This window comes from Rutidosis leptorrhynchoides, unplaced genomic scaffold, assembly GCF_046630445.1.
Source record: "Rutidosis leptorrhynchoides isolate AG116_Rl617_1_P2 unplaced genomic scaffold, CSIRO_AGI_Rlap_v1 contig115, whole genome shotgun sequence".
Classification (NCBI taxonomy): Eukaryota; Viridiplantae; Streptophyta; class Magnoliopsida; order Asterales; family Asteraceae; genus Rutidosis; species Rutidosis leptorrhynchoides.
In genome coordinates, this window is record NW_027266370.1 from 66,777 (window position 1) to 94,498 (window position 27,722).

The 27,722-nt window shown below is 33.6% G+C and overlaps 2 protein-coding genes and 3 non-coding genes across 5 annotated transcripts; all 5 read left to right on the top strand.

Moving 5' to 3' along the window:
- The first annotated feature begins 18 nt into the window (after positions 1-18).
- Positions 19-1,424, top strand: LOC139881115 (photosynthetic NDH subunit of subcomplex B 5, chloroplastic-like). The gene is made up of 5 exons (XM_071865640.1): positions 19-252; positions 349-409; positions 889-951; positions 1,057-1,115; positions 1,188-1,424. The coding sequence occupies exons 1-5, from the start codon at positions 19-21 to the stop codon at positions 1,422-1,424; spliced, it is 654 nt and encodes a 217-aa protein (XP_071721741.1).
- A 1,468-nt stretch (positions 1,425-2,892) lies between these two features.
- On the top strand, positions 2,893-16,714 carry LOC139881116 (putative ion channel POLLUX-like 2). Its single transcript, XM_071865641.1, has 25 exons — positions 2,893-3,189; positions 4,113-4,233; positions 5,718-5,790; positions 9,804-9,828; positions 12,001-12,173; positions 12,272-12,343; positions 12,485-12,560; positions 12,674-12,772; positions 12,854-13,008; positions 13,095-13,199; positions 13,377-13,463; positions 13,688-13,772; positions 13,860-14,007; positions 14,246-14,322; positions 14,409-14,489; positions 14,612-14,803; positions 14,894-15,007; positions 15,263-15,355; positions 15,466-15,592; positions 15,697-15,773; positions 15,926-15,973; positions 16,073-16,142; positions 16,215-16,288; positions 16,420-16,530; positions 16,613-16,714. The coding sequence occupies exons 1-25, from the start codon at positions 2,893-2,895 to the stop codon at positions 16,712-16,714; spliced, it is 2,682 nt and encodes an 893-aa protein (XP_071721742.1).
- Positions 16,715-27,057: 10,343 nt separating this feature from the next.
- LOC139881120 (small nucleolar RNA Z161/Z228) lies at positions 27,058-27,140 on the top strand. The gene has a single exon (XR_011771710.1). It is a non-coding gene; the product is annotated as a small nucleolar RNA Z161/Z228 (small nucleolar RNA).
- Positions 27,141-27,185: 45 nt separating this feature from the next.
- On the top strand, positions 27,186-27,256 carry LOC139881119 (small nucleolar RNA Z105). Its single transcript, XR_011771709.1, has one exon. It is a non-coding gene; the product is annotated as a small nucleolar RNA Z105 (small nucleolar RNA).
- Positions 27,257-27,339: 83 nt separating this feature from the next.
- On the top strand, positions 27,340-27,410 carry LOC139881118 (small nucleolar RNA Z105). The gene has a single exon (XR_011771708.1). It is a non-coding gene; the product is annotated as a small nucleolar RNA Z105 (small nucleolar RNA).
- Positions 27,411-27,722: the final 312 nt, after the last annotated feature.

Consider the following 27,722-nt stretch of genomic DNA (forward strand, 5'->3'; position numbering starts at 1 on the left):
AACTGAAAAAAGGATTAAATGACTTCCAGTCTCACACTTGTCTCCGTCGGAACTTCAATTCCGGCACAATCCAGCAATTGTTTGTCCAATCTCAGATGCTCAGAAGTTCCTGTTCATGTCAAATTGTACAGAAATTCTTCTTACACTCGTCGGAACAGGATTACCAGATCGAATGCTGCAGGGTTGTCGGAGATAGAGCCTGATCTCAATGAAGACCCCGTTGACCGTTGGGCCACCAACAGCGTCGGCCCTGTCAGTAATTCTTATATTTTTCAACAATTTCGATCTCTAGCTGATTAAATATGTTAGTATTTGATAGATTTCTGTTTTAATTTGTTCTCTTTCAAGGACGAGTTTAATTATGGAGAATGGGACGATCACCATACTTACCATGAAGGAGAGGAGAAAGGTATTCGATCGATGAAGCTCAATTCTAGCTATAAGCTCTTTTATTTATTTCATCATCATCATCAGCTTGCTTAGACAATATTCCTTTTGTTAAAGTATTTGTTCTTGATCGAAATCGAACTTCATGATATCTAAGTCCACCACCTCGTTTATACTTATCTGTTCATGATTTCCTATTTGTAGAATGTGGGAGAGGTTAGAATTAGAGTAAATGCACTAATCAGTCCTAGTGATTTAGCAAAAAATTGATATTCGTCTTTTGTGCTCGAAATGGTTAGGAGAAAAATAGGACCGATTTCAAACATTGTAAATTAGAAGAACCAATATTGATTTTTTGCTAAATATTAGTGACTGTAAATTTTGTATGATCCCTTTATGAACTTTTGGGCTATATCATTTAATATCCTCTTGAGTTGAAGCAGTTTTATCTCCCAAGCAAAAATGATGATTCACAAAATGTAATTGTTTTTGTACGTATAGGGACATTTTGGGGAGCAATCATGGATGATCTTGAAGCGATCGGAACTCCTACAGGGTTTCAAGGTACTAAAACTAACTATTTGATAATTTAGATTGATGATATCCGTACACAAAATATATATTTTGGAGGAGTTCATTATTATTTCATTCCCCTATATATGCGTGCAGGATTTATTTCATGGCTCTTCCTTCCGGCAGTTGCAGCCGGAATGTACTTTAACGCTCCGGTATGTAAGACTATAAATTAACTTTCATTTAATTCAAATGTTGCATTGTAATGATATCTTTTCTGGTGGAAGGGGGTGTATGTGTACGGTGGAGTGGCATTGTTCCTGGCTATATTCACGGTAATAGAGATGGATAAACCAGATCAGCCACATCACTTTGAACCTGAGATTTACACTATGGATAGGGGAGCTCGCGACAAGTTGATCAATGACTACAATACCATGTCTATTTGGGACTTTAATGACAAATACGAAGACCTCTGGGACTTTACTGTTACTGTCGACAAGGATGACATCATCAAAAGATAGATTAATTAATCGGAAAGTACTGTATGTATAATAGTATTTCTACATAACAATACATAGTTCAAGCCATTTCTGATCGATCTGTAATTATATATCATATATGAATACCTCACGGGCTAATGTTTTTTCTTACTGCAAATTCACGTTAATTTAACGTGTTTAATTAATGATAAATACTCTCGTCAATTTTGCTGATGGATGGTTTGGCAATTGCAAAATTGTGTTTACTTGCATTTTGGACTAAAACAGTATCGTTTGGCCTCTTTGATAGAAGACCATCTCCCTCCATTGATGAATATTTGTATGACTTGGGAAGGAAGAAAGAGAGCCGTAATTTTCTTGTCACCAAAGCAAGCTACAATGGTGATTTCTCTAATATTCTTTCCGTGCAAGGAAAAGACCCTAAAGCTATAAGGAAAGAAGGAGATGAGGAAGATCAAAATTGACATGGGATGTTGCTTTTACGTTCAAACCACATGGACTTTATAAGGCTGCTTGCATCTTAGAGGACCTTTGCGTCAACAAGGCCAAAGATTGAGGATAGACATGTCACATAACTAAAATAAGCTGTTAATTTTATTTCTCCGTTAAAACTGTTTGCATTTCCTAATTGAATTTAATTTTCAAGAGTCAGCTCCATGGGAGTAGCCCAGTGGTGGTGGTCCCTTCCTCAAATAGTGAGGTCAAGGTTTCGAGTCGCGCTGTCCGCGCTTTAACATTGTAACTATTCAAAAAAAAAGAAAATTCAAGAGTCGGTATTTAAACACTTAAGGAAGCTACGAAGCCTCTCTTTACCGCTTACGGAGCAACATACTGTACAAAGAGTTCAATGAACTAATTCAATTTTAAAAATTTATATATTTCATATAATTATTTTTTAATTGAATTCATTTAAAATTATATTTGAATCGATAAATTTTTAAAATATAAAATTAATTAAACGAAATTTAAAATTTGAATCTATAAGATTCGGGTCCTAACTTCGCCTATGTAGTTTCTCTCTTATTCTTTATATTTTATGTCTTGTTGAATAAGATAAGTTAAACTGAATTTGAAAAAAAGCGGATAGTTTTTGTAGTTTGTGTGTAATCTGAAACTCGTCAGTTTTGTGTGTTAATATGAAAATACACCAATTTAACCTGAAATTCGTCCAGTTTGTCGATTAAGTTGAAAATCGTCAATCCTGCTCCCCAGTCTGATCTCGTCACACTAAAACGTTGATTGCTCCCTCAGTTTAACTCCCGACTGGAGTGATTCAAAATCATATTAAATAAGACATCCAGAGCTAAAATTTTGCTTTTGATTTCACCGCAATTTGATTTGAATTGCGTTCTTTATTTTCATCCAAAAGTTTCCCTTATTTTCTGCCCGAGAAGAGAAACTTTATTGTTTTGCCTTCTTTTGTTGTCTCCATTTAAATTCCGGCCAAGACTCTGCCACCGTCGTCGTCATCTGGTATCAAAGCAAAGCCATGTCCTTGGGAGTCTCCTATTCAAATTTTACCTGGCAGAATTTCAGAACAACGATTAGCGTCGTAACTTCATCTTTCACTCAAGGTGCACTTCACACGCACGAGAAGGTATGCGACTTAATTATAAATAATGGAGCTTGTGAAAGTATTGTAGCTACATACATGGTGGAAAAATTGGAACTTCAGACTGAGCCTCTTCCAATGCCGTACAAGCTTGTTTGGTTGGAGTCACGTGATGAAATTGTGGTCACGAAGAGGGCTCTTGTTTCTTTCTTGGTTGACGAATTCAGAGATGAGGTATAGTGCCATGTTATTCCTATGTCGATTTGTCATTTACTGCTTGGTAGACCATGAATATATGACAATGATGCCGAACCTCAGGGTAGAAAGAATTGGTATGTTGTTAGGCGTGAAAAAATAAAGTATATCCTAAGCTTTGAGTCGGAAGAATTGCCATCTACCTGCCCATTGAATTCGAGAAAGAAGAGGAAGATGTTGTCGACTACGAAGGATTAAAAGAGTCAAGTATTGTCTCAACTCAACCCGAGTTGACACTGTCTCCTATATATTCCATGAAAAATACTACCAAGGTAAAATCGGACCCTAAGATAGAATCCATGATATTATTGTCTATGATGGTTTAGAATTTGTTGATACTTTGGATATGTCATGTTCTATTGATATGAACATTATTCCTTGCAAATGGATTTTGTTTCTCATATTTGGTGAAGTGAAATTTTGTCTGCTATTATATGATGAAATGTCACTTGATACAGTAAGGGCAGTCCTAATTATTTTAATCGTTATGCATGGCATGAGGAGCATTATTGGATCATTTTTACAGCTTCTATTCATGCTATTGCTATCATTCATTTATGTGGCATGATATTGATCGTGAAAAGTGTTAACATTGTGTGACGGAAGAACAAATTGAGAGAAGCTAAATTTTGATTCAACAATACATAGAATAATTGAACTTCTTAACAATAACACAATAAGATACACGATTATATAGAAGGATTGTGTGAAGATGGCATGAAAAGCATGGTTGTGAACAGCTTGAAGTATAGTGTCGTGAAAGACATCCAGTTGACAACAACCAGTTGTATAGGTATGGTTGTGTGAAAGACTCATGAGAGAAGCCATTCCTAATGGCGTGAATGGCATAGAAATTTCAGAACCATGGCAAGTGAAAGAGACTTGTTGATTGAACATATTAGGCTGCAAAATCAAGTGGGCTGAGAAGCCCAAATTTCAACACGCCCCCTCAAGCTGGCAACGGAGAGAAGTCGAAGGTGTCGAGCTTGGACATGAAGAAACCGATGGGAGAATTTCGTAAAAGTCTGTGACAACGCTTCAAACAAACACATGGGGTACTTACTTAAATTATTGTAACAGTAGACATCAAGAAACTGAGCAACAGGGAATTACATTTTCTAAAAAATCCCATTATCGTGCCTTAAACCAGCTGAAATCCTATCAATGCCCAACTATTCTGCTAACAAATAATTACCTAACACATGAGGCGGCAAGATACAAACCAGTGAAGCCGATAGACAATCCAATCATCGACGACTTTTGCATACACTCAAACCCAATCGACAAACAATTCCAATAGACAAACCACACATTTAGACAATCTCTTGCATAAGCAAATTTCAATTAGACAAACAACCAGTTGAGAAGATGTAGGCAGTAGCATTATTCTAAGACCAAGCTAACATATACTGAAAATCCTTAAAAACTAGTACTTATATGCACCAAAGCAAATACAAAGTTGCAAATATCCTGATGTGGGAAGACTGATATACGGTCATGATTGGTATAATGCATTGCTTTGACCACCAGAAGATTAAACATACTGACATATCTCAAACAAAATTCAGCTAGCTATATTTTGTGTCATATTTTCAATGATGTGACCAACAACTACTAAGCATAATGAATAGACTCAGTAAATAGAAATCAAAACCTCTGTAAGATCGACAACAAATCTGCCACGGGTAAGATCGAAAATTATTCGCAAATTATCCACACCTCCCTTTTGATTACTGACTCCGCGACTGAGGCCTGAATCTGAAGTATTGAACCTTCTTCACATCTCGACAGATGCTTATGAACACGACTATAGTCAATGGAGGTTCAATCCACTCAACACTTCTCGTTAGCGAATATGTGACAGAACAATGAAATTAATATAACCACTAAACCCAGCATACCGAGAGTCACAAGCAATTAGCATCCAAGAGAGTCACCGACTCATTACTGTCAGCAATAGCCTTTCGTCTATGAAAACTTGAAATTCCATCAACTGCATCTTTGTCAACCCATAACCACGTCGGCGTTCCATCATTTGTGGCACCGACATCGGGGGGAGGATGGAGAGGAGCAGCCGGAGGAGGATGCTGAAACAGAGACCGGTGGAGAAGGAACACAAGATTGTTGTTGAGAGGTTCATGTAAACAAAAACTGACTTCGATTTGAGTGTGGAATCGAGCTACTTCTTCAAGTGAGAGCTATCGACAGAGAGTAAATCGTGATCGAGCTGTGTACTGGATAAAAGCAAAACGAGTAACTGATTTTGTTTACTGATTTTTGATTGATGAGGGAAACAAGGCTCTTTGGCTAAATTTTAAAATAAGGAGTCATGATTTAATTGGGATTAAATCAAAATCAATTTCTAGTAGCTCTGATACCATGTTAAAATTGTGAGACGGAAGAACAAATTGATAGAAACTAAATTTTGATTCAACACAACTGAAATTACAATACAGAGAATAATTGAACTTCTTAACAATAACACAACAAGATATACGATTATATAGAAGGATTATGTGAAGATGGCATGAGAAGCATGGTTGTGAACAACTTGAAGTATGATGTCGTGAAAGACATCCTGTTGATAAAAACCAGTTGTATAGGTATGGTTGTGTGAAAGACTCATGAGAGAAACCATTCCTAATAGCGTGAATGGTATAAAAATTCTAAAAATATGATAAGTGAAAGAAATTTGTTGATTAAATATATTGGGCTGCAAAATTTAAGTGGGCTAAAAAATCCAAATTTAAAAAAATAATATATATATATATATATATATATAAAGAGAAGGACCTTAATCTCTCACGACCCTAGAAAGATTTTGTTTTTATTCCCGTACACGAAAGCAGCTGTGGCAGAATTGCAGACCAAGTTTGTTTTGGTCTTATATCCTAAATTTTTAGGAGTTTTTTTCGTTAATGTTATAAGCTAAAAATCGATATATGGTTGTTGTAGAGTTTTTTTCTTTTTTGTGATGTTAGGTTGTTGTAGAGTTTTTTTTTTTTCTTTTTTTTGAAGTTAGGTTGTTGTAGAGTTTCAATTACTGATGAGTTTGTTAATTCATCAAATGTTCAGACGTGTGATGATTGGGTGAAAATTAAATGCACCGATTTAAGTTGAATATTCAAACATTTTATCGAAAAGAAAACCAGCGTGGATCGAAACGGTGTCAGACTCCATATGCATCACTCATTTTCGCCATCATGATCATCAAAGTAACTGACAAAAATGAGAGCCAATATGATTTCACACATATAAGAAATCAAATACCACCAACATATATAGGAAAATCAAAATCAAAAAGTGGTGATCTGGCACGTGGTCCAATTTTAGTAGTAGTTGTCTTCATCGTGGGGTCTGTGTGAGTCGTGACTAATAGCATTGTGTGTGCATTACATTTTTTAATTTATGCATCCCAACAATATATTAGCAATAGAATTCCCTCGTGTGTTTCCATATATAGGAACCCGCTTCAATAAACCAACTACGATATATATTCCCAAGATACTGTAGTTTCTTAAATGGAATTCGACATAGTATATCAACTACTGTTTGGTATATACTATTTTCGTTTCAAAATAGATATAAATTTTTATATATAATTTATATTGAAAAATTTATATTTATTTTGAGATGTAAGTAGTATTTTTTTTTGTTTTTTTTTAAATCTGTTTGGTATATACTTGCATAATAAAATTGGTAAGTAATTAGCGATTAGGGATGGAGGAAGAACCAATATATTTTCACACGTACGTGGTTAATCTTTTTAACGGATTGAAGAAAGTGGACCGCAACATGTAATTCATTGGTAAAGTACAAGGAAACAAGAGCACTTGGATATGAACAGAAAGGCAAATTCGCCTATTTGTTAAACGTGGATTGAAATTCCAGAAGAGCCCGATCCAAGGCCTCTAATTTCCTATCCGCTTAATCCCATCATCATCAACAACAACATATATGATATATTGTCCTAGTCGCTTCGATAAAGAGAAAAAAAAAATTAATCGTCGCTGTCGACGTCACTAATTAATGTCTTTTCAATAAACTTATATTTTTATTTCATTGCATATCTTCAATATTGATTTTAATTTTTTTTTTCACAAGACAAATAAACGTTGTATATTCTCCTTCGTTGGAACAAGTTGATTTCCGCTTTAAAATTCATTCATCTGCTACTACATAAACGGTAAACAAATTGTCCGAGAAGTTAATTAAAAACTAATACAGATGCATGCAGAAACAAATAAAATAATATTAACTCCATAGATTGGATCTTTGAATCCATGTGCTTTCAGCTGTTCTAATTGAAACGTTGTATAATATGCATATACATATATAGGAGTAGTACTTATAAGTCTGAGTTGTTTTCTTTTGTACATAATAAAATATTCGTTTGTTTTCTTCTTCAAACATTGTAAATTATAATTAAAGTTTTTATTTTCTACACATTTTTTTAAAACATTAGAAACAAATTATTTGGCAGAAGCAGCTAGGGTTGTTTGCCGGACAGTCATAATAAATCACGTCTTGAGACTTGAGGAGCAGGGTGGGGGTTGGGGCAGTCGTCAAATTGGCCGTCGTCGAGACAATCCTTAACCTCCCTCATATAGAAAGAATCTCGATGTTCTCGATGTTTTATTATGTATAAAAATATTCGATAAATTTTAGAATATTTATGATAAGAATATATATACAAATAAACGTGACAACTAAAATCTCTCTCTCTATATAATATTAGATTTGCGATGCTATTTTATTGTTTAGAATTATAATACAATTTAAAGTTTATAATTTTATTTATAAATATTCAAATAAATATAATTAAAAATAAATGAATAAAATTACTAAATAGAATAACTTAATTTTATTACTCATATTATCTATAAAATTAGGAAGAATGAGATATGAAAAAAGAATTTATAGTGAGATTTTGATTAGAATTAAGAATTTAATAAAAAAGTTAGAAAAATAAAATATTCATCTATTAATACAATATTATATATTAGAGTAATATCTGGACGTTGTTTCGGAATCGATATAAATTGATCGATATATTTGATTTCTATACGTTTCTTAATATAAAAACGATAATATATTTTATATGGACATATCATATAAAAAAATTATATTAATTTTAACAGATTAATTTGTGAGTACTTATTATTCTTATTAAATATATTTCATAAGAAACTTAAAACTATTTTATCAAAGTAATTATAAAATTTAATTAAAGCTTAAAAAATCGCCCTTTTTCTCAAAAAAATAAAATAAAATGCTAACTAAACAATAACCCTAAATTGGTGGGAGCCTTGTGCATATACTTTTAAATTTTATTAATTTTTTTAAAAAAATATATAAATCACCAATTATTTATTAAAAATGAAAAACGAAAAATTTAGTTGGACAATAAGTTTAAATTGATGGAGGCTCTAAAATGTTCTAAATTTTAATTAGATGATAATAATTCGACGTCGGGGATATTTAACTTTATGCTTCTTCATAATTAAACGCAAGGGACAAAGTTAGACAAAATTATAATATATATTCGGACATATGAAAGATAATTGAGGTCAAGTTTATCAAACACGAGCCACAAAAGTATTCAAAATAATATATTGTCGAATGATATTAATTTTATAGTTGGAATGGGAGATTAGTCTCACATAAGTTGGTTATGAGGATACTGGAAAAATCTAAAAAAATGATATTAATTTAATATAACTATCTATTGTATTTAATTCATTTAATTGTTGAAATAGATCATCTCGAGGAACTTGAAATTGTCGAAGGAAAGCTTGCTGCAGCAAAGAAAGAGAAAAAGAAAATTAAGACAGCAATGACTTGTAGAAGAAGAAACAAGATTTGAAAAAAAAGAAAACTGCAAAAAGAAAGATGATTTCTACCAATTTGATTGAGAAGATAATTCTAAAGTTGTTTATGAAGTTTTTGAAGTTGAAGGAATCATGTATTGAAGAGATAAACAAGAAAGAAAATAAACCTTTCTGTAGAAAGGATGTCAGTGCACATCTCGGAACATTAGGGACTTTGGTATAGCTGCCGTAAGCTTTGGGGGTCCGTCTGAAGAAAACGAAGACGGCATTCCATCGATCGAAAAACTCAATGTCGGAGCTCAGGCGACCATCCATCAGACTCAGGACAGCGTCGTGAACAACGACATGTCCTTCAATTGACCTAAGGTTTTCTCTATCCAAAATTTTCAATTTTAGGGTTCTTATTTACTGTTCATGCTTTTAAATTTCCAGTTCAGTAATCCGAATAAAATTAGTTTAAATTGACAATGCGAGTAGCTTCACTTGACCATTGTGAATTAATTTGCAAGTAGTAATTAGTCTGACATGACGTGGAATTCATAATGTGTGTTCGAGTTGGTAACTATGAACCGGAATTGGGATTTTTCATTAGAAGTTGTTGTTGTAGCTGGTTTTGTTGTTTTGAAATCGTTCAGGAAGGTCCATTGATGATGTTTGAATGCTAAACTTGGATTTCTAAAACTTGTTTGAGGATCACATTGGCGGGTTGCCCTGTTTATTTTCTTCAGTTTAGTCAAGTTTGCATCAAAATCGTTTTAGAAGGTTGTTTCTTGTCAAGTTAAGTTTTGTTCAAATTATTAGAAATATGTTGAAGGTGCTCAAACGCCGTTGTGTGATTGATCAATCGTAGAACAGAAGTCAAGCAAAAAAGTCAACACAAATTATGTCTTTATCGATTTGGAGAAGACGATTATTCAGCTGTAATTCTTGCTTCTATTACAGTGTTACCGACTTATAAACGTGTTGTGGATTACTCTAAGGTGAAAATACAAGCTAAGATCACGAGAAGATTCGAAGAAGAGATCATGCAAAAAATAAACCATTTCTAGTTTTAGATTTCTGGTTTTGCTTTTTTTCTTTTTTTTTTTTTTTTTTTTTTTTTTTTTCTGGTTTTGTAAAATTTAGCTTGTAATTTCATTTTTCTATTTTCATGCCAACTTAGGTTAAAAATTTGGACGCCTATATAAAGTTTTGTAATCGTCTCTTTCATTTTTTTAGAATAGTATGAAGTTAATTTGAAATCGCCATTTTTATTGTTTTCTTAGTTTCAAAAGCCGATTGCATTGGTATTGAGAGAAATCATATATTATGTTTACCTAAATTTAGTTTTAAGTCTCAAACACTTTAAATACATACGTTAAACTTTAAATTTAAGTTAGTATCGAATTAATATGAAGGATATAATCATAAGTTTTATTTTAGTGCATTTTATATTCTATAATCTTTAATTTTTCTGCAATTTTGTGCTAGTATACTGCAATTTAAACATTGCAGAGTTGTGTTTGTGTTGATTTTCGATCAGGCTGGATTTGATCGGTCTGATTCAACTTGAAGTCATGACTAGATCTATCTAATGGTTAAATTATCGCCACCGCCTATAAACAAAAATATTTATCAATTTATCTGACAATCACAATAGTAAAAAAACAAAAAAAAAGGAGGAATTGTGAGTAGGGTCGGGTATCTCGAACATTCATTTTGGACCCTCATCTTTTATTAGTTGCAATCAGTGAGTGTGGCAAACTGGCAATATTATAGTGTAGAGACACTCTACTTGAAACGGACAGCCCCATTTTATTTATTAATTATAATAGTACTAGTAATAAAATCATTTCTGACATTTTAAATTGCGACTGAAAAGTGGAAAAGGCAAAAAAATCTATAAAACCAAAATTCAGAATCTTCCACTCAAGTTTGTTTATTTATTACTACTATCCCGTTGGAGGGAGCATTGACTTTTTTTACTGACAGAGATGGTTCTCGGTACTCTGCTGCCGTTCAATCTCCCGCCTCCACCACCTCGTCGTCGCAACCAGATATCATCTTCAACAAGGTAACACACCATTACCTACTCCAATCTCATCTTAATTAATGCTGCTTCTCTATTTCTCATGATTTTTTGAATTGATTGTCTTTTTTTCATACTTATCAGTGCTTATGCTTCATTCACTATCACATTTTTTATGATAATTGATCATGTTTAGCAGAATGTGACACAATTGAATTGGAGTTCATTTTTCAGGAGAACAAACTCATTTGGCTTTTGGTTGATCCAATCCTCATCTTTACATTCTAATTATTTCAAGGGACACGTACACAGTAGAGGTGGGTGAAATTGTTTCAAAAGGATCTATATAGTACCCTTTAGCTTGTTGTTATGCTTTCATCAACTTGTCTGCCTTCTTGATTCTTTTCTGCTTTATCAAGTCCCATATACTTCTCAAACTCGGTTGATGTTCAGTTGATAGATAAAAGTGGGTTTTTAATTTCCTTATTACTCCGTGGTGTCTTACTGTTGAGCAGTACATGTTACAGCCGTTTTCTTTCACATGTTGGATTGACTAGAATCAATACTTTTTTTAGGTCAATCAAAGATTACTTGTCAAAGGAGATGGAACAATTTTGACTTCTGTATTAACAGAAATGTGATGGATGGTTTGACCGATGAATTATCTCAGAGGATCCATAAAACTGCTTCCCAGGTGAGCACCTAATGTCAAAGCACCGGAGTTATAACTCCGAAGACAAACTGAATTCATCGATTGGCTATTGGCTTAATCATGTTACTTACTGTATGCAGGATCACCTAGATAATCATGTTAGTGGATCAGTGCCATCATATTGCCTCTTCAGTCTCGTGCAGTTCCATTTTGTTAATACACTCACGAAAGTGATTCGAGACTCGCTTCCCTCTGTGGTTCGAGTTTTTGGGTCTATAAGCACAGTTCCCTATGTGCAGGCTACAAGCCTGCCTTTTGCTAGCATATCTGGTCCTTTGAAACCTTCACATCTTAAGTTGGACGTGTCATCCACTCTGTCCTCCATCCTATCTTCATGGTTTCAAGACCTTAGATGGGGATTGGCACGACATGTGTATTTGTTCAACATCCAACTTGAAAGAAATGTTGCCGCGTAAGAATAGCGTCGCTTAAGTTCATGGCTTCAAAATGTTTGCACGACATCTCTTTTCTCTCATTGGTTGGCTGATACTTCGTTATGTATTTTCATAGGGCCCACATAGCGCTCGCGGTAGCTTGCATCTTTTTTGTTATAATGGGCGGTATCATGTTCTACAAGTCCAGGTAATTTACAGTTTAGGTTAATCTGGCGGTTTCTGTTGCTGTATTGTACACTGTACATTTGAACTTTTAAGTTATTGATTTTTCTAGCGGCTGATGTTCCGCTTGTGCTAACTTGAACTAGTAAAATGTCGAGTGCCACAGGACTAACAGGCGTACTCTGGAGGAATGCTTCTGGGAGGCCTGGGCATGTCTGATTTCTGCATCTACTCATTTAAAGGTGTCATGTTGCATTTCAAATCTCATATATAACTCTATTGGGGTTAATGATTGTCATTTATCAAATATGTATTTTCTACAATGAACTAATGGCTTTTTCTTGTTTAAGTGCAGCAAACAACACGCTATGATCGCATTATTGGCTTCATTCTTGCTATATTGGGTCTCTTGTGTTATTCTCGGCTATTGAGCTCAATGACTGAGCAGTTCAGAGTAAGTTCATAAAAAACACCTTTACAGAAGCTAACTTGCATGCAACAGTAGAAATGGATAGTTAAGATCATATTTGGGCAGGATAGCATGCAAAAACTCAGGGAAGGGGCACAAAGTCAAGTTCTGGAAACTGATCATATCATTATTTGTGGCGTAAGCAGTCATCTTACTTTCATCCTAAAGCAGCTTAACAAATATCATGAATTTGCAATCCGCTTAGGTACTGCCAAAGCTAGGTAATTGATTCTTGTGAGTCCATGAGACTTGTAGTTTAAATTTAAGTGCTTGCTTTTTCTAATTCATCTCACGCATGATTCTATAGGAAGCAGATAATTCTTCTAATGTCTGATCTTCCAAGGAAGCAGATAGACAAGTTGGCCGACAACATCGCTAAAGATTTTGCGAATTTAGACCTTCTCACAAAAAGGTATGGCTATAACTAATTAGTTTCAGCTCATTCAAGTAGTCGTCTGTAGTAAAAACTCCAACCCTTCTGAATCTGCATGAAGTTTCATTTTTCATCCTTTGTTTTTCCTGGTTGGATTCTATGGTTACTGAAGCTTAGTCTGTTATTTCCTCTAACTTTTTGACTCTGCTTGTATAGTTGCAGCCTCAGCTTGACGAAGTCGTTCGAAAGAGCTGGCGCCAATAAGGCTCGTGCCATTATCATACTACCTACAAAAGGAGACCGGTAAGAGTATGATAGTAAAGGGAAATAATTAGCATTGAAAACTCCAGCGGCAGATTAAATTTCATAGATTACAGGCTTAACCTGAAAATGATGTTGGATATGGTATTGGAGGAATAAGAATTACTTTTTCTTGGCCTTTATGTAATTACTAATGTTTTATGCACAGAGACATTTTCCATTGATTACGGTAGAATTTTATTGATTCCAGATTCTCTGTTGATTAGGTATAAAGTTGACACAGATGCATTTTTATCTGTACTAGCTCTGCAACCTATTCCAAATATGGAATCAGTCCCCACCATCGTAGAGGTACACCGTTGATCAATTTTATGCTGAAATATCTAAAAAGGAGTAATAATCATTAATGTAAATTTCTAACATTTCAATTTTATTCAGGTTGCAAACTCAAACACCTGTGAGCTCCTGAAATCAATTGCAGGACTGAAAGTAGAGCCAGTTGAAAATGTTGCATCTAAGCTGTTTGTTCAATGCTCTCGGCAACATGGTCTCATAAAGATATACAGACATTTGCTTAATTATCGAAGTACTTGATAAATTCGACTCTATATTTACAGTTATTGTTTTTAACTTTCAGTCCATTGAGATACAAAAATTGTGGCAAATTTATGATAATGGAATTTGTCAATATTTTTTTAGAGCAGAATTATGACTATGGAATTTGTCAACATTTTTTTAGAGCAGAAACTTATTCAAGTAACATTTTCTATACGCATGATGAGTTTTTTGCACGAACACTAATTAATATTATTTACTCATTGCAGAGAATGTGTTTAATCTATGCAGTTTTCCCCATCTTGCTGGACTGACATATGGACAGCTAAGACGAGGATTTCAAGAGGTAATGTTGATTGCATAAGCTACTTCCCTACAGCCTGAAATTTATTTTCTTTCCATTCTTCTTGTTTGAAATGAATGTCCTTACAGGCAGTTGTTTGTGGTCTTTGTCGGAACGGGAAGAAAGACTTCCACCCAAATGATGGTGAAATTCTACAGCAATTGGACAAAGTATGTGAACTTGTCTTATTTTTTTTTAATAAAGATAAATTAATACACCGGTAACTTTTGTTATCTGAAAATGGAGGTTTGTTACATCTTATGCCTGATTTCACCATTTAACGATCATGTAGATATTGTTCATAGCACCTGTTCATGGGGAAAGAGAACCACGTCTCGCAGATTCAAGTCTTGTTAAAGAAGGAACCGTTATTCATGATTCCAAGATCCTGGAAAAAAATGTTGAAAGTCAAAATTCTGCGTTACATCTGATTCAGTCACGGGTTGAAAAAGTTGTGAAACGTTCCAAGAAATCTGGATCTAAGGTATTACTTCCCGGAAATAAATTGGTTGAATTGAAGCCTGTTTTGAAGTATTTTTCCTTTTTCTCAGAATGACTTAGTAAGTGAATGTAGGCATCTGAGGGAAAACAAGGACCAAAAGAATGCATACTTTTGCTAGGGTGGCGCCCTGATGTTGAAGAAATGATTTCAGAGTATGATAACTATCTTGGGCCTGGTAGTACAGTGGTATGCACCCATAAACCCTCAGTTGTATATTAAGTTGAGTAATTATCTTAATGAATAAAGAAAGATCCAGTCAAGAGCAGTTATGAAATTTGGAGCTTAGGCGAATGTTTCTACATAACATTTGTTACCATGAGAAAAACATAGCAAATGACAACATGCAGTTAGACTATTAGATTAAAACGTTCTCAGTTGTTCAGGAGATACTATGCCCTTTATCATACTGTTAATTAATTTTCTATACCTATCTCCATGCAGGAGATACTATCTGATGCACCCCTTGAAACTAGGAAGAAGCTGAGTGAAGTTGCTGGTCATGGAAAACTGAAAAATGTCCAAGTTTTTCACAGGGTATTTCTGTCTTATCTAGGCATCTAAAGAGCCAAAAGCTGCTTTATTTTCATTTTCACTCGAATTGTCTTGTCCCTTCTAAATTGTTTTCACTTTTCTACGTGCTGCAGTATGGACACCCCATGAACTATGACAATGTAATGGAAACAATAAAGAACATTCAAAGTTATTTTAAAGAAGGAGAAGAAATCCCTTTGTCTGTTGTTGTAGTATCTGATAAAGAGACATTTATAGGAGGTACGAAGCTAGGAACAATGATTTAATTTTCTCTTCTTTAATCTTACAAAAAAATAGACTTGATATAGCTTTTTTTTTTTTTTTTTTTTTTTTCCCCTTTGCAGATCCGTCCAGAGCAGATAAGCAATCGGCATATTCCCTTCTCCTTGCTGAAAATGTTTGCATCAACCTTGGAGTAAAGGTGTTTTGGTTCACCCATTACCACTTTTTTCAATAATATTATGCTTTTTCAGTTTTTCCCTTCCATAGAAACTTATTTTCCAAGTTTGTTTAACCGAGAACTTCTCTACTTGTTCTAATTAAAATCAAGATAATAGTTGGAGAAAATTGCAGGTACACAATCTTGTAGCGGAGATTGTTGACTCGAAATTTGCCAAACAAGTAAGTCTTCCTTGAGCTGAATCTTTCAGGTGGAATGGAAATATATTATTTTTTCAGATAGGTTCTGCTGTATTGTCTTTAATTTTTAAATTTAATCAGATTTCGAGAATCAAGCCATCCATCACTTATGTAGCAGCTGAGGAAGTCATGAGTCTCGTTACAGCCCAAGGTGCTACTTTTCCCAGTTTCAAATAACATAATTTCTGTTATCTATCACTGATTCTTTGTCTTTGTTTTACAGTGGTAGAGAACAGTGAACTGAATGAGATTTGGAAAGACATTCTAGATGCAGAGGGTGATGAAATCTACATAAAGGTAGTCTCCTTTCCATGATTATTGGCTGAGCCATTGTCATTTTCTTCTGAATTTCAACTAGCTAGATTCTTGAGAAAAACACAAATCTGTCTAAATCGATCAACAATTCCTTTTGATTTATCTTATTACAGGATATTAACCTTTATATGAGAGAAGGAGAGAATCCATCATTTGCAGAGCTAGCTGAAAGGGCAGTTCTACGACGTGAAGTTGCCATTGGTTACGTGAAAGACAACAAAAAGGTATGTTGCTTGCATTGCACGTAAACATGTACTGGATTGCACAGTTATCTAATAATTACATACATACACCGCTCTGTTGCAGTTCATCAACCCGATTCCCAAGTCCGAGCCCCTCAACCTTGCGTTAACAGACACATTAATCGTTATATCTGAACTTGAAGGAGAACAACCCATCATATTGTAGAGTATAGGCTTCAATCTTCGGTACAAGGAGCGCAGCATTCACCTTACCATCTTGGAGTCAAGTATATCAATAGAGTGCCTTAGAATCTCGGCGTGTGTCTCCCAGCATTCAGTCAGGATCTGACAGTTGGAGCTATAAACCTTTTCATTCTTATCATTTAAGACAGAATGGTCTTTCACACGTCATTTTGAGAATAGCTCACTGATATAAATGTTCCAAGGTTTAATAATAATCCATCTTAAACCTTTGGAAAATGAAATTCAACAAAAATAATTAGAGATTTAGCATGAACTTTTTTTTTAAATAAAGGTTCTAAATTCATTGATACTTTGATGTGGAAGTACGAGAGGTTACAACTCGATACGAGTTAGCGAAGCCTAAAAAAAGATAATATCATATAAAGGAGTTGTCTCGTAAAAATAAAAACAACGAAGATTCACAGCTCCATCTATGTCGCTTTTTTGGTAGAGAACACTGCATCCAAAGGAGGTGCCTCCAATATGATGCGTGATATGGATCCGGAATGGCCAAAGTTAAGTTATATTCCTAGCAAGATAATCTGAATTTCATGTGTTTTGATTGTTTCCTATTGAGCTTGTCCGTACGTTTTGTTTATTGGATTTATTAGAAATTATTTACTTTCCTAATAGAATTACTACTCTTGATTTGTTTTGTATCTTTCAACATCATAAAAGTGCATCAGACCCGTTTGCAAAGGAGGCAGACAAGAATGACTTAATAAAATGTGTATATGTGTGAGTTTTGTCCATTTGTCGGAGATGGACGTTTCGTGTTCTTAGAATTAGGTAAATGAGGTTTGTTTTAATTTTCCAGAATGAAATCAAGCAGGGCCATGACTAGTTCCTTATTCCACCATTCGTCGTCTTTATTCTATTAGTTTCCTAGTCTTAGAGCTAGTAGATTTATTAGTTAAGGTTTCTAGCTCTTTTTTCCACTTGTTTACCCGTCTAATTTTCGATTCTAGCTTGATCGAGGGGTTTTACGACACTACTATCGTAGAGTTCCGCATCAGAAAAGGCCAAATTTTGTCTGAAATGCGGGAGGAGAGGTACAATAGACCTAGAAGAAGAGTACCTAGTGCAAATCGAGTAGAGATTGAGGAGAGCCAGCCAAAAAAGCGAAACTGTTCAACGCCGAAGATAGGCTGACGGTGAGGTGGCTGTGTTGTCGTTTTTGCTAGTGAAGGTAGGTTGTTGATTGATGAGTGGAACTGCTCAAGAGAAGAGAAAAGGTGATGGTGTATGGGGGAAAGTGTAGGGTTTGGTTGAGAGAATTGAGGTGAAAGAAAAGAAGAGAGAGAGGTTATTATTATTATTTTATCATGTTACTTGGGAGATATATTTGTACACCATGCTTGACATCGTAAATGTTGTTGCAAGATTTTGATTTTTGACTTCAAGAAGAGCTTGTAATATATAAAGATCGATAATAAATATATCCAGTGGGACTTTAATGATTCATTTTAGCATTAAATTATGCTTATTTTATTTAAAGAGCGGTGATCTAATATTCTGATCATAATTGCTTGCCATTACATATCACGAAGTAATAATCCTGTTGATGCATGCAAGATGAAATATGGAACACTGTATTTCTTCTTGTTATTACTTTGTACATGAACAATGTAATTTATTATTGGAGGAAATAACTTAGTAAGTTCCTTTCTTGCTGATGAAGGAACTCTTTTTTGTGAACCGACACTTGTTGTATCCCTTATATATACACAATTGAATTAAAAATCCATTAATCTTAATAAAAACTGTTGTAGAGAATTTTATCTATACACTTGTTTTTTTAAACTTTTGTGACATAAAATTATGATTTACTATAAATTTTTATGATCAAATTCTTTCTTTTAATAGTAATTAATTGATAATAATATTGTTAATGAACTTCTTTTTTGAGAGTTGAGATGAAATTTATTTTGTTTTTTAATCAAATATATAATTTCAAACAGCAGCAAAGCATTTTAACTTTAAGTCCTAATTACTTTAATAAATTTTTCTTTCAATTTGAAAATGACTTAAAATTAAATGGCGTGCTTTCTCAGAATCCTCGTTTTCAAAATCTTGAAGAATCTTGCTGCGAACTCGATCCTCAAACTCTAGCTTTTCAAATGCCTTCTTCTTCACAAATCGAAAACAGAATGGAAGTTGAAGAAGCTGAAACACATCCTGAAGTTGATCCTCAACCACCACCACATGGAGCATGTAAAGAAGCAGCCGTAACGATCAATATGCTTAGGTATTCATGGATTTTGCAACCATTAGTGTGCAGAATTTTGCTCCAGAGGGGAGAATTTACAAGTAAAATACATTTTTCAATTGTCAAAAGAGAATAGTCTAAAAAGGCGCGAGAAGTTCATTACCGTGATGCTCACGTCAAGAAAAGGTAATCGTATATGCCTTATTAGGAGGAGACAGTGTAACGACCCGACTCCCCCGGTGCGGTGGCCATCCAGCATGGTTTTTTCTCGCATGCTCCCTAGGAAGGTCACCCATCGGTCCAAACTATGCACCCTTAACTTGGGAATTCTATCGATGACCTTTCGAAAAGTAGTTGCAACTTGTTCGTATGGATAGTATCAATCAATTCTTGTAGCACATCGACTTCCACATAGCTTTACAATATGGACTGTCACAGTCACCCCCTTTAGGATACCCAACATTGTTCGAAAGGGTGCATGGTCGGCTGTGATACCAAATGTACCGGCCCAATATGATAACCATTCTTACCGGACACAAGCACCGATGGCACGACGTCACCATAATTTATTAACTTTCAAAGAGATTCTTTTAAGCATTACCCAAATCCATAGCTTATTAACTTTCAAAGAGATAGAGATTGGTCTCAGAGTGATTTCAAAATGGATTTTCCTCCGACGTACGACATACTAGTGTTAAAGGGTACTCAACCCTTGGATAAAATTCATCTTGCTGTTCAATAACTTTGTAAAGCCATAGATGATATCTTCAATACTCAAACATTAGTTAATAGCAAAACTACAGAGATTGCAATACTCAAACATTAGTTAAGAGCAAAACTACAGAGATTGCGTCCAATTCTATCAAAACATTTATTGTAATGTTGTGTGAAACTGCTCGTTTCAAGGTAATTGAAAAACTAGTTGTAGAGAACTACCGCTAATGTACCTTCTGTGCCTATAACAACTGTGAGTATGGTGAAGGAAATTCTATACATCATGGAATACTATTGCAAAGATATGATGATGACATTCCGCCATTTCCTCCATCAAGTAGCGGAAAGGGGGCGATTGATTCTTCAACTTGGGGAAGGGGAAATGGAGGGTGAAGGGGAGGGGGAACAATGGGTGAAAGGGGAAGGGGAAAATTTAGACGGATCGTCCAAGTTTGAGTACAAGTTCCGATATTTTCTAGGTTAAAGTTATTTTTCATGAGAAGTGGAAGACTTCCAAGACTTCTAGTATTAAAGTTGATGATCCACATGCTCTGAATATGAAATGAATGCATGAGATATTAGAGGTTTGGATTTTAAATTTTGGAAAGTTCATTTGAATTTAAATTGCTCTGCATTTGTTCGATATGTGTATGCCGTTTTTTGTATCTTAAAAAAATATGGTATGAAGTTAAAGATTGAATTTAAGATTCATTACTGAGAATTTTAGTCTAGAAACACAAGAGTTTGTATCTGGATGTTGAGATTACCATGCATAAAAATTGACATATCTATTCAGAAGGTTTAAGCCTTGTCACCCCCATTCCGCTTGATTGCATAACCAAATTTTAGTTAGTGGACGATGATATGATTTATAATAATAGTTATTTCTTGTTCATTTTATTGAGATATTGAACCATATGAAGTTTAAATATGAAATAGACTCGTTGTTAGATAGTTTGGGTCCGATATACACAGAGTGGGCAGGATGTGAACCTCTTCTTGTAGATGTAGATATACTTCATGGAGATGTTCCTGGCTACCGAACTCCATTCAGAGTGCTTTCTTTCGAAGTACGAAAAAATATCAGAGTGAATGAGGCAACGACTTTACGAAGACTTGTCAGAGTCCTTCCTCCACATTTTACATTAGGTATGATTCATCATGTTGGTGGTAATTACCACTATTTAATGTTTTACGGAATTATTGTGATTGTATGTACATTTTATTTTTGTTGTAGGTCTGAGCTTCAAGGTTTGGGAGCTGCAATGGTTAAATTATGGAAAAAAAATTCAATTGTTGAGGTCGCACTTAAATGAGGAGTAATGATGATGACAAGTGAAAGAATGGCTGAAGAAATCAAGATAAGTGGATTATTGCTCTAAGAAATCAAATGTAGACCGAACTACAACTGAATACAATCACGCAATGTCATTTTTTATATTTTGGTCACCGAGGTTGATAGAGGGCACTTTACTCTCAAGAACCAAGAACTTCTATAGGTAATTTATAGAGAGAAAGATTTTCTTACTCTAGACGTAAGTGATGTATTGCTAGAAAGGGAGAGAATGCCAAAGTCCTTGTTGGGTGAAGAAGAACACGCACGGTTAAGAGCACCAGCCTTTTCTTGTGCCCAGTATTGGAATGTCAGCGAAAGTTGAGCTGCCGGTACCCTTGAAGAAACATTGCATGCAAATGCTAGGTAGGGAAAGAGGCTGGATGATTTAAAAAAAAAAGTTATAAAATAAGCTTAAGTCCCTAAGCATGCTGACCTTGCCAGAAATCTTGAACGTAAGCTTGCTTTCGTAAGTTTTGTCTTCATAATTCATTTCTACATGATTGCATGAATTGTTTCCTGGTTAAAAAGCAACTAAAATAGTTTTTATACTATATTTTTAGTTTTCTTTTCAAATGTGCGTTCTTTAGTTTTTGTCTTTCGCCATTTTTTATGGAGTTCTATTTTTCCTTTCAACAATGCCATTTTATAAAGGAGTCTTTGATGTTGAAAATTCATTAGTTACCTCGTTGTCTTCACAATATTTTTTAAATTTAGCATTCTCTAACTCGCGACCATGATCACTTTTAATTATATTTGTACATTTTTTTTTTTAAATTCATTAGATCATTACACAAACTTCTACACACGCTAAATGTTCATGATTTCTTTTTCAAAAATGCTACCATGTATATCTAGTGAAATCGTCTACCTATACATATATTTATTTTCTCCTATCTAGACTTTTAATTTCAACTGGAACATTAGATCCATATGTAATAGTTTTAATGGTCGTGAAGTTGTAATCATCTTGAATTCTTTGTGTATCCTCTCGTTTGCTTCCCTAATTGGCAGTTTTCGCATCTTGGATCATGATTTCCGAATTTTGGAAATCCTCGAAACTACATCATATTTTACTAGATCCTTCATGGTTTGTATGTTGATATGTCCAAGTTTTTGATGCCATGCTTGACTTTATCTTCTTTACTAATATAACACTAGTTTTTAACAATAATTTTGTAACAGTTGTCAACTGTTCTTTCTCCACTTACTTTTAATTTATTCCTTTTACCATATACTTTACAATAGTTTTTGCTGAATTTTACAAATAAATTTTGATCGCATAATTGACTAATTCTAACTAAGTTTGGTTTTAATCCTTTAACAATAAGTACAATTTTTAATTTAACATTATCTTCTAAAATTAAAATACCTCCTCCAATGATTCTATTTTTAGCATTACCTTATCTAGTTGTTTCTCATCTCCAGTCATATGTTTTGAATTTCGGTTATCAAGATACCAAATATTCTCGTCCATTGCTTAGAATATTTTTTCGGTAATCTCCTCTTCGGTTGACTGGTTGATATTTCGTCATCTTCGTTATCTTCAAAGAACAATGATTTTATCCATGATATGCATCCTATGAATCTGACTTCTCGTCCAATGAGCACTTTTTTAGTTGTTATCATTGTGTTAGGACTTGATCTCACTGAAATACATTATGATGTCTGCTCTAATATCAATTAAAATTTAATAGCTCTAACTTTTTTTTGTCTAGGTCACCTAATAATAACTCAACGAGTAATTACAAAGACCTATGTAATAATCACTTGAAATATGAAGAATATTCTTAAACAAAGTGATGTAATCAGAGACTTAAGAATATTCTAATCGATAATCTACTTTAGTGATGGTCTACTTTAGTGTATTGACTAAAATAGTTTACAACCTAAAGTTCTGACAAAGTGTGGTAAGGTGTGATGGATAAGTCTCTCTTATAAATGTTGATGAAATTCAAGACTTAGTATTGAACAGTGACGGACTAGTTCAGTTGAGTGACTACTGAACCAATATTAACTAAGATAATTTACAATCTAATGATAAGATTAAGTACAATAAACTATGTAAGACAAGTTTATACTGTAAAATGAAAGTTTTACGTCAAGACTTATGATTGAACCATTTCGAATGATAAATGAATTATATTAATTCAATTAGCGAATGCGTGAAAGATAAGTCTCTTGTATAAATGCTAATGAGATCATAGACTGATGATTAAATCAATTATAATGATATTAAGGTGGATTTTATGCAAAATGATAATTGTGACCCGGTCTCAAGTATTGACTCATCCCACAGCTATTATGTCAAATGATAAACAATGTTATTGGATATGTGACACAATATAGATTCAAACAAAACAAAAGATAACACAAGAGATTAACACGAGAGATTTAATTGCAAAACTTTTGCTCATTTATTTATAATATAGTTCGGTGTAAAACACACACCTATTATGCAGGTAATGAAACCAAATAGAGAGTTCTTTGGAGAAAGACGCAATTACACACACATTTTCTCACTAGTTCCAATAATCTCAAACTCCTAAGTAAAGCTAGAACTAGATTTCATTACATGTTCTAGTACTCTTATTCAAACTACCCAGACAAGCTAGTACTCTCGACTCTGTGTTGACAATCTTTTGATTTGGTGAAGCTATGACATCAAACAGGTATGAGTAGAGAACCTCTCCCTCTCTCTAACTTTTTCTCACGAACAATGTTCTTTGTGTAATTGAGCAAGTGGAGATGAGGCCTTTATTTATAGGCGTGAATTGCATTGGTCACCACTACTTGTCTTGAATGCACCGATTTGATCTTGATTCCCTTTGATTTCCTATCACAATATTTAGTTTCTAATTATGTTATTCCTTTCAGTTATGCGTATGTAAAATCTAGACAGATCCGATTTTGTTTCGTTTTTTGCAGTGCGCTTTGTTTCCTGACGTGCCGTATCTTTTTTATTTTCAAAATATTTTTAGGTCTTTGACTTTTGAAGATTCATGATCTTTCCATAGTAAATATTTTGATTTATTAAACTTTCAAGACTTGCACCTATGAATCAATTTCGTCGATCTTGACACCATGACCTCTGGAGATCCTTTTCACAATCAACCCAGTTTAAGATGCTGGAATTGTAGGAGTCTAATTTTGATATCATGCTTTTCAGGAGAACAAATATATTCGACTTTTGGTCGATACAATCCTTATTTCAAGAGACACGTATAAACTAGAGGTGGGTGAAATTGTTCGAAAAAGATCTACAGTACTTTTAGCTAGATGTTATATTTTTATGAACTAATCTGGCTTCTTGGTTGTTTTATTCTTTATGAAGTTCCATTACTTCTCAAATTCAATTATTGTTCAGTTGATTAGATAAAAGTGGATTCTTTCCTTATTTCTCCTTGATGTCTTACTGTTGAGTAGTAGATGTTGCAGTTGGAATGTACTTTAACACGCCGGAATGTGCTTTTCCCAGTTTCAAATAACATCATTATTCATTTATTTTATCTATCGATGATTCTTTATTTTGTTTTAACAATGGTAAAGGACATTAATCTAAATGAGATTTGAAAAGACATTCTAGATGTAGAGGGCGATGAAATCTGCATAAAGGTAATCCCCTTTCCTTTATTATTGGCTAAGTCATTGACATTTTCTTTTGAATTTCACCTAGCTAGATTCTTGAGAAAAACACATAATCTGTCTAAAACGATAAAAAATTCCTTTTAATTATTTTTATTACAGGATATTAACCTTAGAAGAGCTTGATTCTCGAATACTTGTTGCAAAATCTTGATTTTTAACTTCTAGAAAAGCTTGAACTGTAGAAAAACTAATGATGAATATATCCGGTGGGGCTTTAATGATTCATTTTAGTTGAACTATGTATATTTTATTTGAAGAGCGGTGATCTAACATTGCGATGATTGATTGTTATTACACGTCAGTAAAAATTATGTTGATGTTAGATGAATTATGAAATAATGTATTTCTTCTTTTTATTACTTTGTACCTGAACAATGTAATGATATTAAATGGAAGTTTAACATATCTGACTGATTCAGACATAATTTAGATGGCATAAATGATTTCAAAATATAAAAATAAACACTCTTAATAACATAAAATGTGAATCATTAAAATTAAAAGATCTATTAATAACAAACAAACATTTTTTTTTTTAAGATTTCTTTCTTGGTGATGAGACCACCCTATCCTTGAGTGTTCAATTGAACACCCAAATAATTGAGGAAAAGAAATATATTTTATATTTGAAGAAAAATATATATGACATATGTACTATCCGTTTACTAAATTTTGATTAATTAAATTATTAGTTAAACAAGTAATAATTATATAGAGGTTAATAAAATTCAAGTTTTATGAATAAAAGTTGATTAATCATTTTAATATATATATGTAACATTTTTAATCTATATTCCATTGTCATCATAACATATTTTTATTAAATTTAGATAAAATTGATTTTATGTAACATGTACAGTATATTGGATATTAAAAAACAAAACAAAAAACATATCGTATATTGACTAATTTTTTTTCTAGGGTTGTTAATTATGGTACTTATTAGTAATTTAGTATATCTAAAGATTTTAAATCATAATTGTAATTTTGTGTCACACTTAATATTTTATTATTGAAATTCTAAATTTTATTATAAAAATGCATATAAAAAATAAAAACTCAAAAGTTAGGGCGTGTTCAGTTGTAAAGAATTTTTGAGAAATTCTCTAATTTTTGAGAAATTTTCGTTTTGGCTGAGAACTCGTTCAGTATGAGAAATGAAAACGAAATTTTTTTGAAAACTTCTCGAAAAAGGCTTGAGAAATGAGATGTCCAGATATATAATTCTCATTTTTCTATCTCCGTTTTCTTAAGAAATGAGACACACGCGTACTGTTCATTTCATAAGGAACAATACCCATTATACCCATCCATATATATAATTTTGATACATCTACGCTCCTACTGTTCATCTTTCTGGATTTCTTATCCATATCTGCGAGTCTTCTTCTCCACGCCGATAGTCTCATTCAATGCATCTCCAACCACAGCTATCTAATCAATTGAATTCGTTCACTGTAATCTCTGTTGGTTGTCCTTTAATTTTATCCCTCAAATTCGTTTTGCCCAAAATTATTCCTCGTTGAAAATTGGGTTCTCTGTGCGTCGATTCTCATTGAATGTATGCTCAAGTGCAACAATCTAATCAATTGAAGAATACTTTCAGTGTCATAACAATCCATGAGCTTCAATTGTCTTCTACTGATGCCATAAATGTCGACTGACTAAACCAACCTAATACCCACTTCGAAATGTCCATAAATTCAAAACTCCCTCGTCTCTTACCACATCTGCAAGTGATTCATGAGGACTCTTCTCTTTCAAGCAGTATTCCACCAACAATAGGAGCGTCTAAGGGGACAACGGCGACAACTTTGGGGGTTTGTTCTTCAGTCGAAAGCAGCAATTCGGTACATTGGTTAGTATTTTAGTCTTTGTTCCTAATTATCACTGTCATTCTGTTTAACTTGTTACTTTTTTTGTCAACAAACTCTGTCTTTCTTTCTATACTTTGTGATTTTCTTCACTATAAACCCAAAATCAAAGATCCATCCTTTTACTTATATTTTTGTTTGTGTGTTTTGTGAGGAAGAAGGGATTTTTCTGTTGTTTAGTAAAAAGGGTATTTGCTTAATGCTTATTATAATCTATTTTTTATGAGGAAATGTTTGTGTTTAACAGAGTAAATTTCTTTTTGAAGTGTTGGTTTTAATGGATTGATTGATTGTGAGTGATTTCATGTTTGGTGAAAGACAATGGAGATGTTTATGGCCAGTTTACTATTTTTGTATGCTGTGTTAAGACCTTGAAATGAAGAACTTTCTTAAGAAGCTGCATATGGATGCAGTTCAAAGTTCTCCTTCTTCAAGTATAAGGACTTAGATTTAAGGGTATTCAAAGTTCTCCTGATTTGTTTTGTGAATAACATTACCTATATTGCTCTTGCCACACTTTGATTATGTTTGGTTGAAAAAAGTTTAAAGATCAGACGATGATACTGGATTTACATCTCACGACGGTCGTCTGATAAAATATTGATGCATTTATCCATTCTTTCTGATGATCTTCAATTTTGATTTAAGCTTTTTTTTATGTTGGGTTAATAATTGAGCATTATGATGATGATTTTATTTTCATCTGACTTATTTCTTCATGATTAACAAACCTCCTACTCATACTGAATGCTCAATATTTTACCAAAAAACCTTCTTTCTTTTTTTAAATAATTTGCAGCTTAGCATATATAACATTAATTGCAGTATTTTGAGCATAATGATGATTGTTAATTTTAACCAGATAAATTTGTGACGATTATTAACCTCCTACTCATACTGAATGCTCAAAATATATGTATTTTTTTTTAATTTAATTGGCACGATGAGGAGATATTTAGTGCAAAACGTCTTATTCCCTGATGCCCAAAAGGTGTTTGATTGTGAAAATGTATGAATAAAGCTCTCATCTTAACATAAAGGAAAAAAAAAAAGACAAACTTACTTATGTGCTTTATAAAGATGGTAGAGATGAGTGAGGAAAAACATAATACGATACCAGCCGAACACCTTGCTTGTGTTTCCACCTAATTCAATTGTTCTTTCATTGCTTTGTTTTGCCGGAAGAAACATATTAGCTGGCAATCTCTTAGTC

Bases quoted from the DNA above. Each gene is read 5' to 3' on its own strand.
- LOC139881116 (XM_071865641.1), top strand. From the start codon at position 2,893: ATGTCCTTGGGAGTCTCCTATTCAAATTTTACCTGGCAGAATTTCAGA. The intron at 3,190-4,112 runs GTATAGTGCCAT...TGAACATATTAG, and splicing joins TTGACGAATTCAGAGATGAG to GCTGCAAAATCAAGTGGGCT. The intron at 12,174-12,271 runs GTAAGAATAGCG...GTATTTTCATAG, and splicing joins CTTGAAAGAAATGTTGCCGC to GGCCCACATAGCGCTCGCGG.
- LOC139881115 (XM_071865640.1), top strand. From the start codon at position 19: ATGACTTCCAGTCTCACACTTGTCTCCGTCGGAACTTCAATTCCGGCA. The intron at 410-888 runs GTATTCGATCGA...TTGTACGTATAG, and splicing joins CCATGAAGGAGAGGAGAAAG to GGACATTTTGGGGAGCAATC. The intron at 1,116-1,187 runs GTATGTAAGACT...TTCTGGTGGAAG, and splicing joins GAATGTACTTTAACGCTCCG to GGGGTGTATGTGTACGGTGG.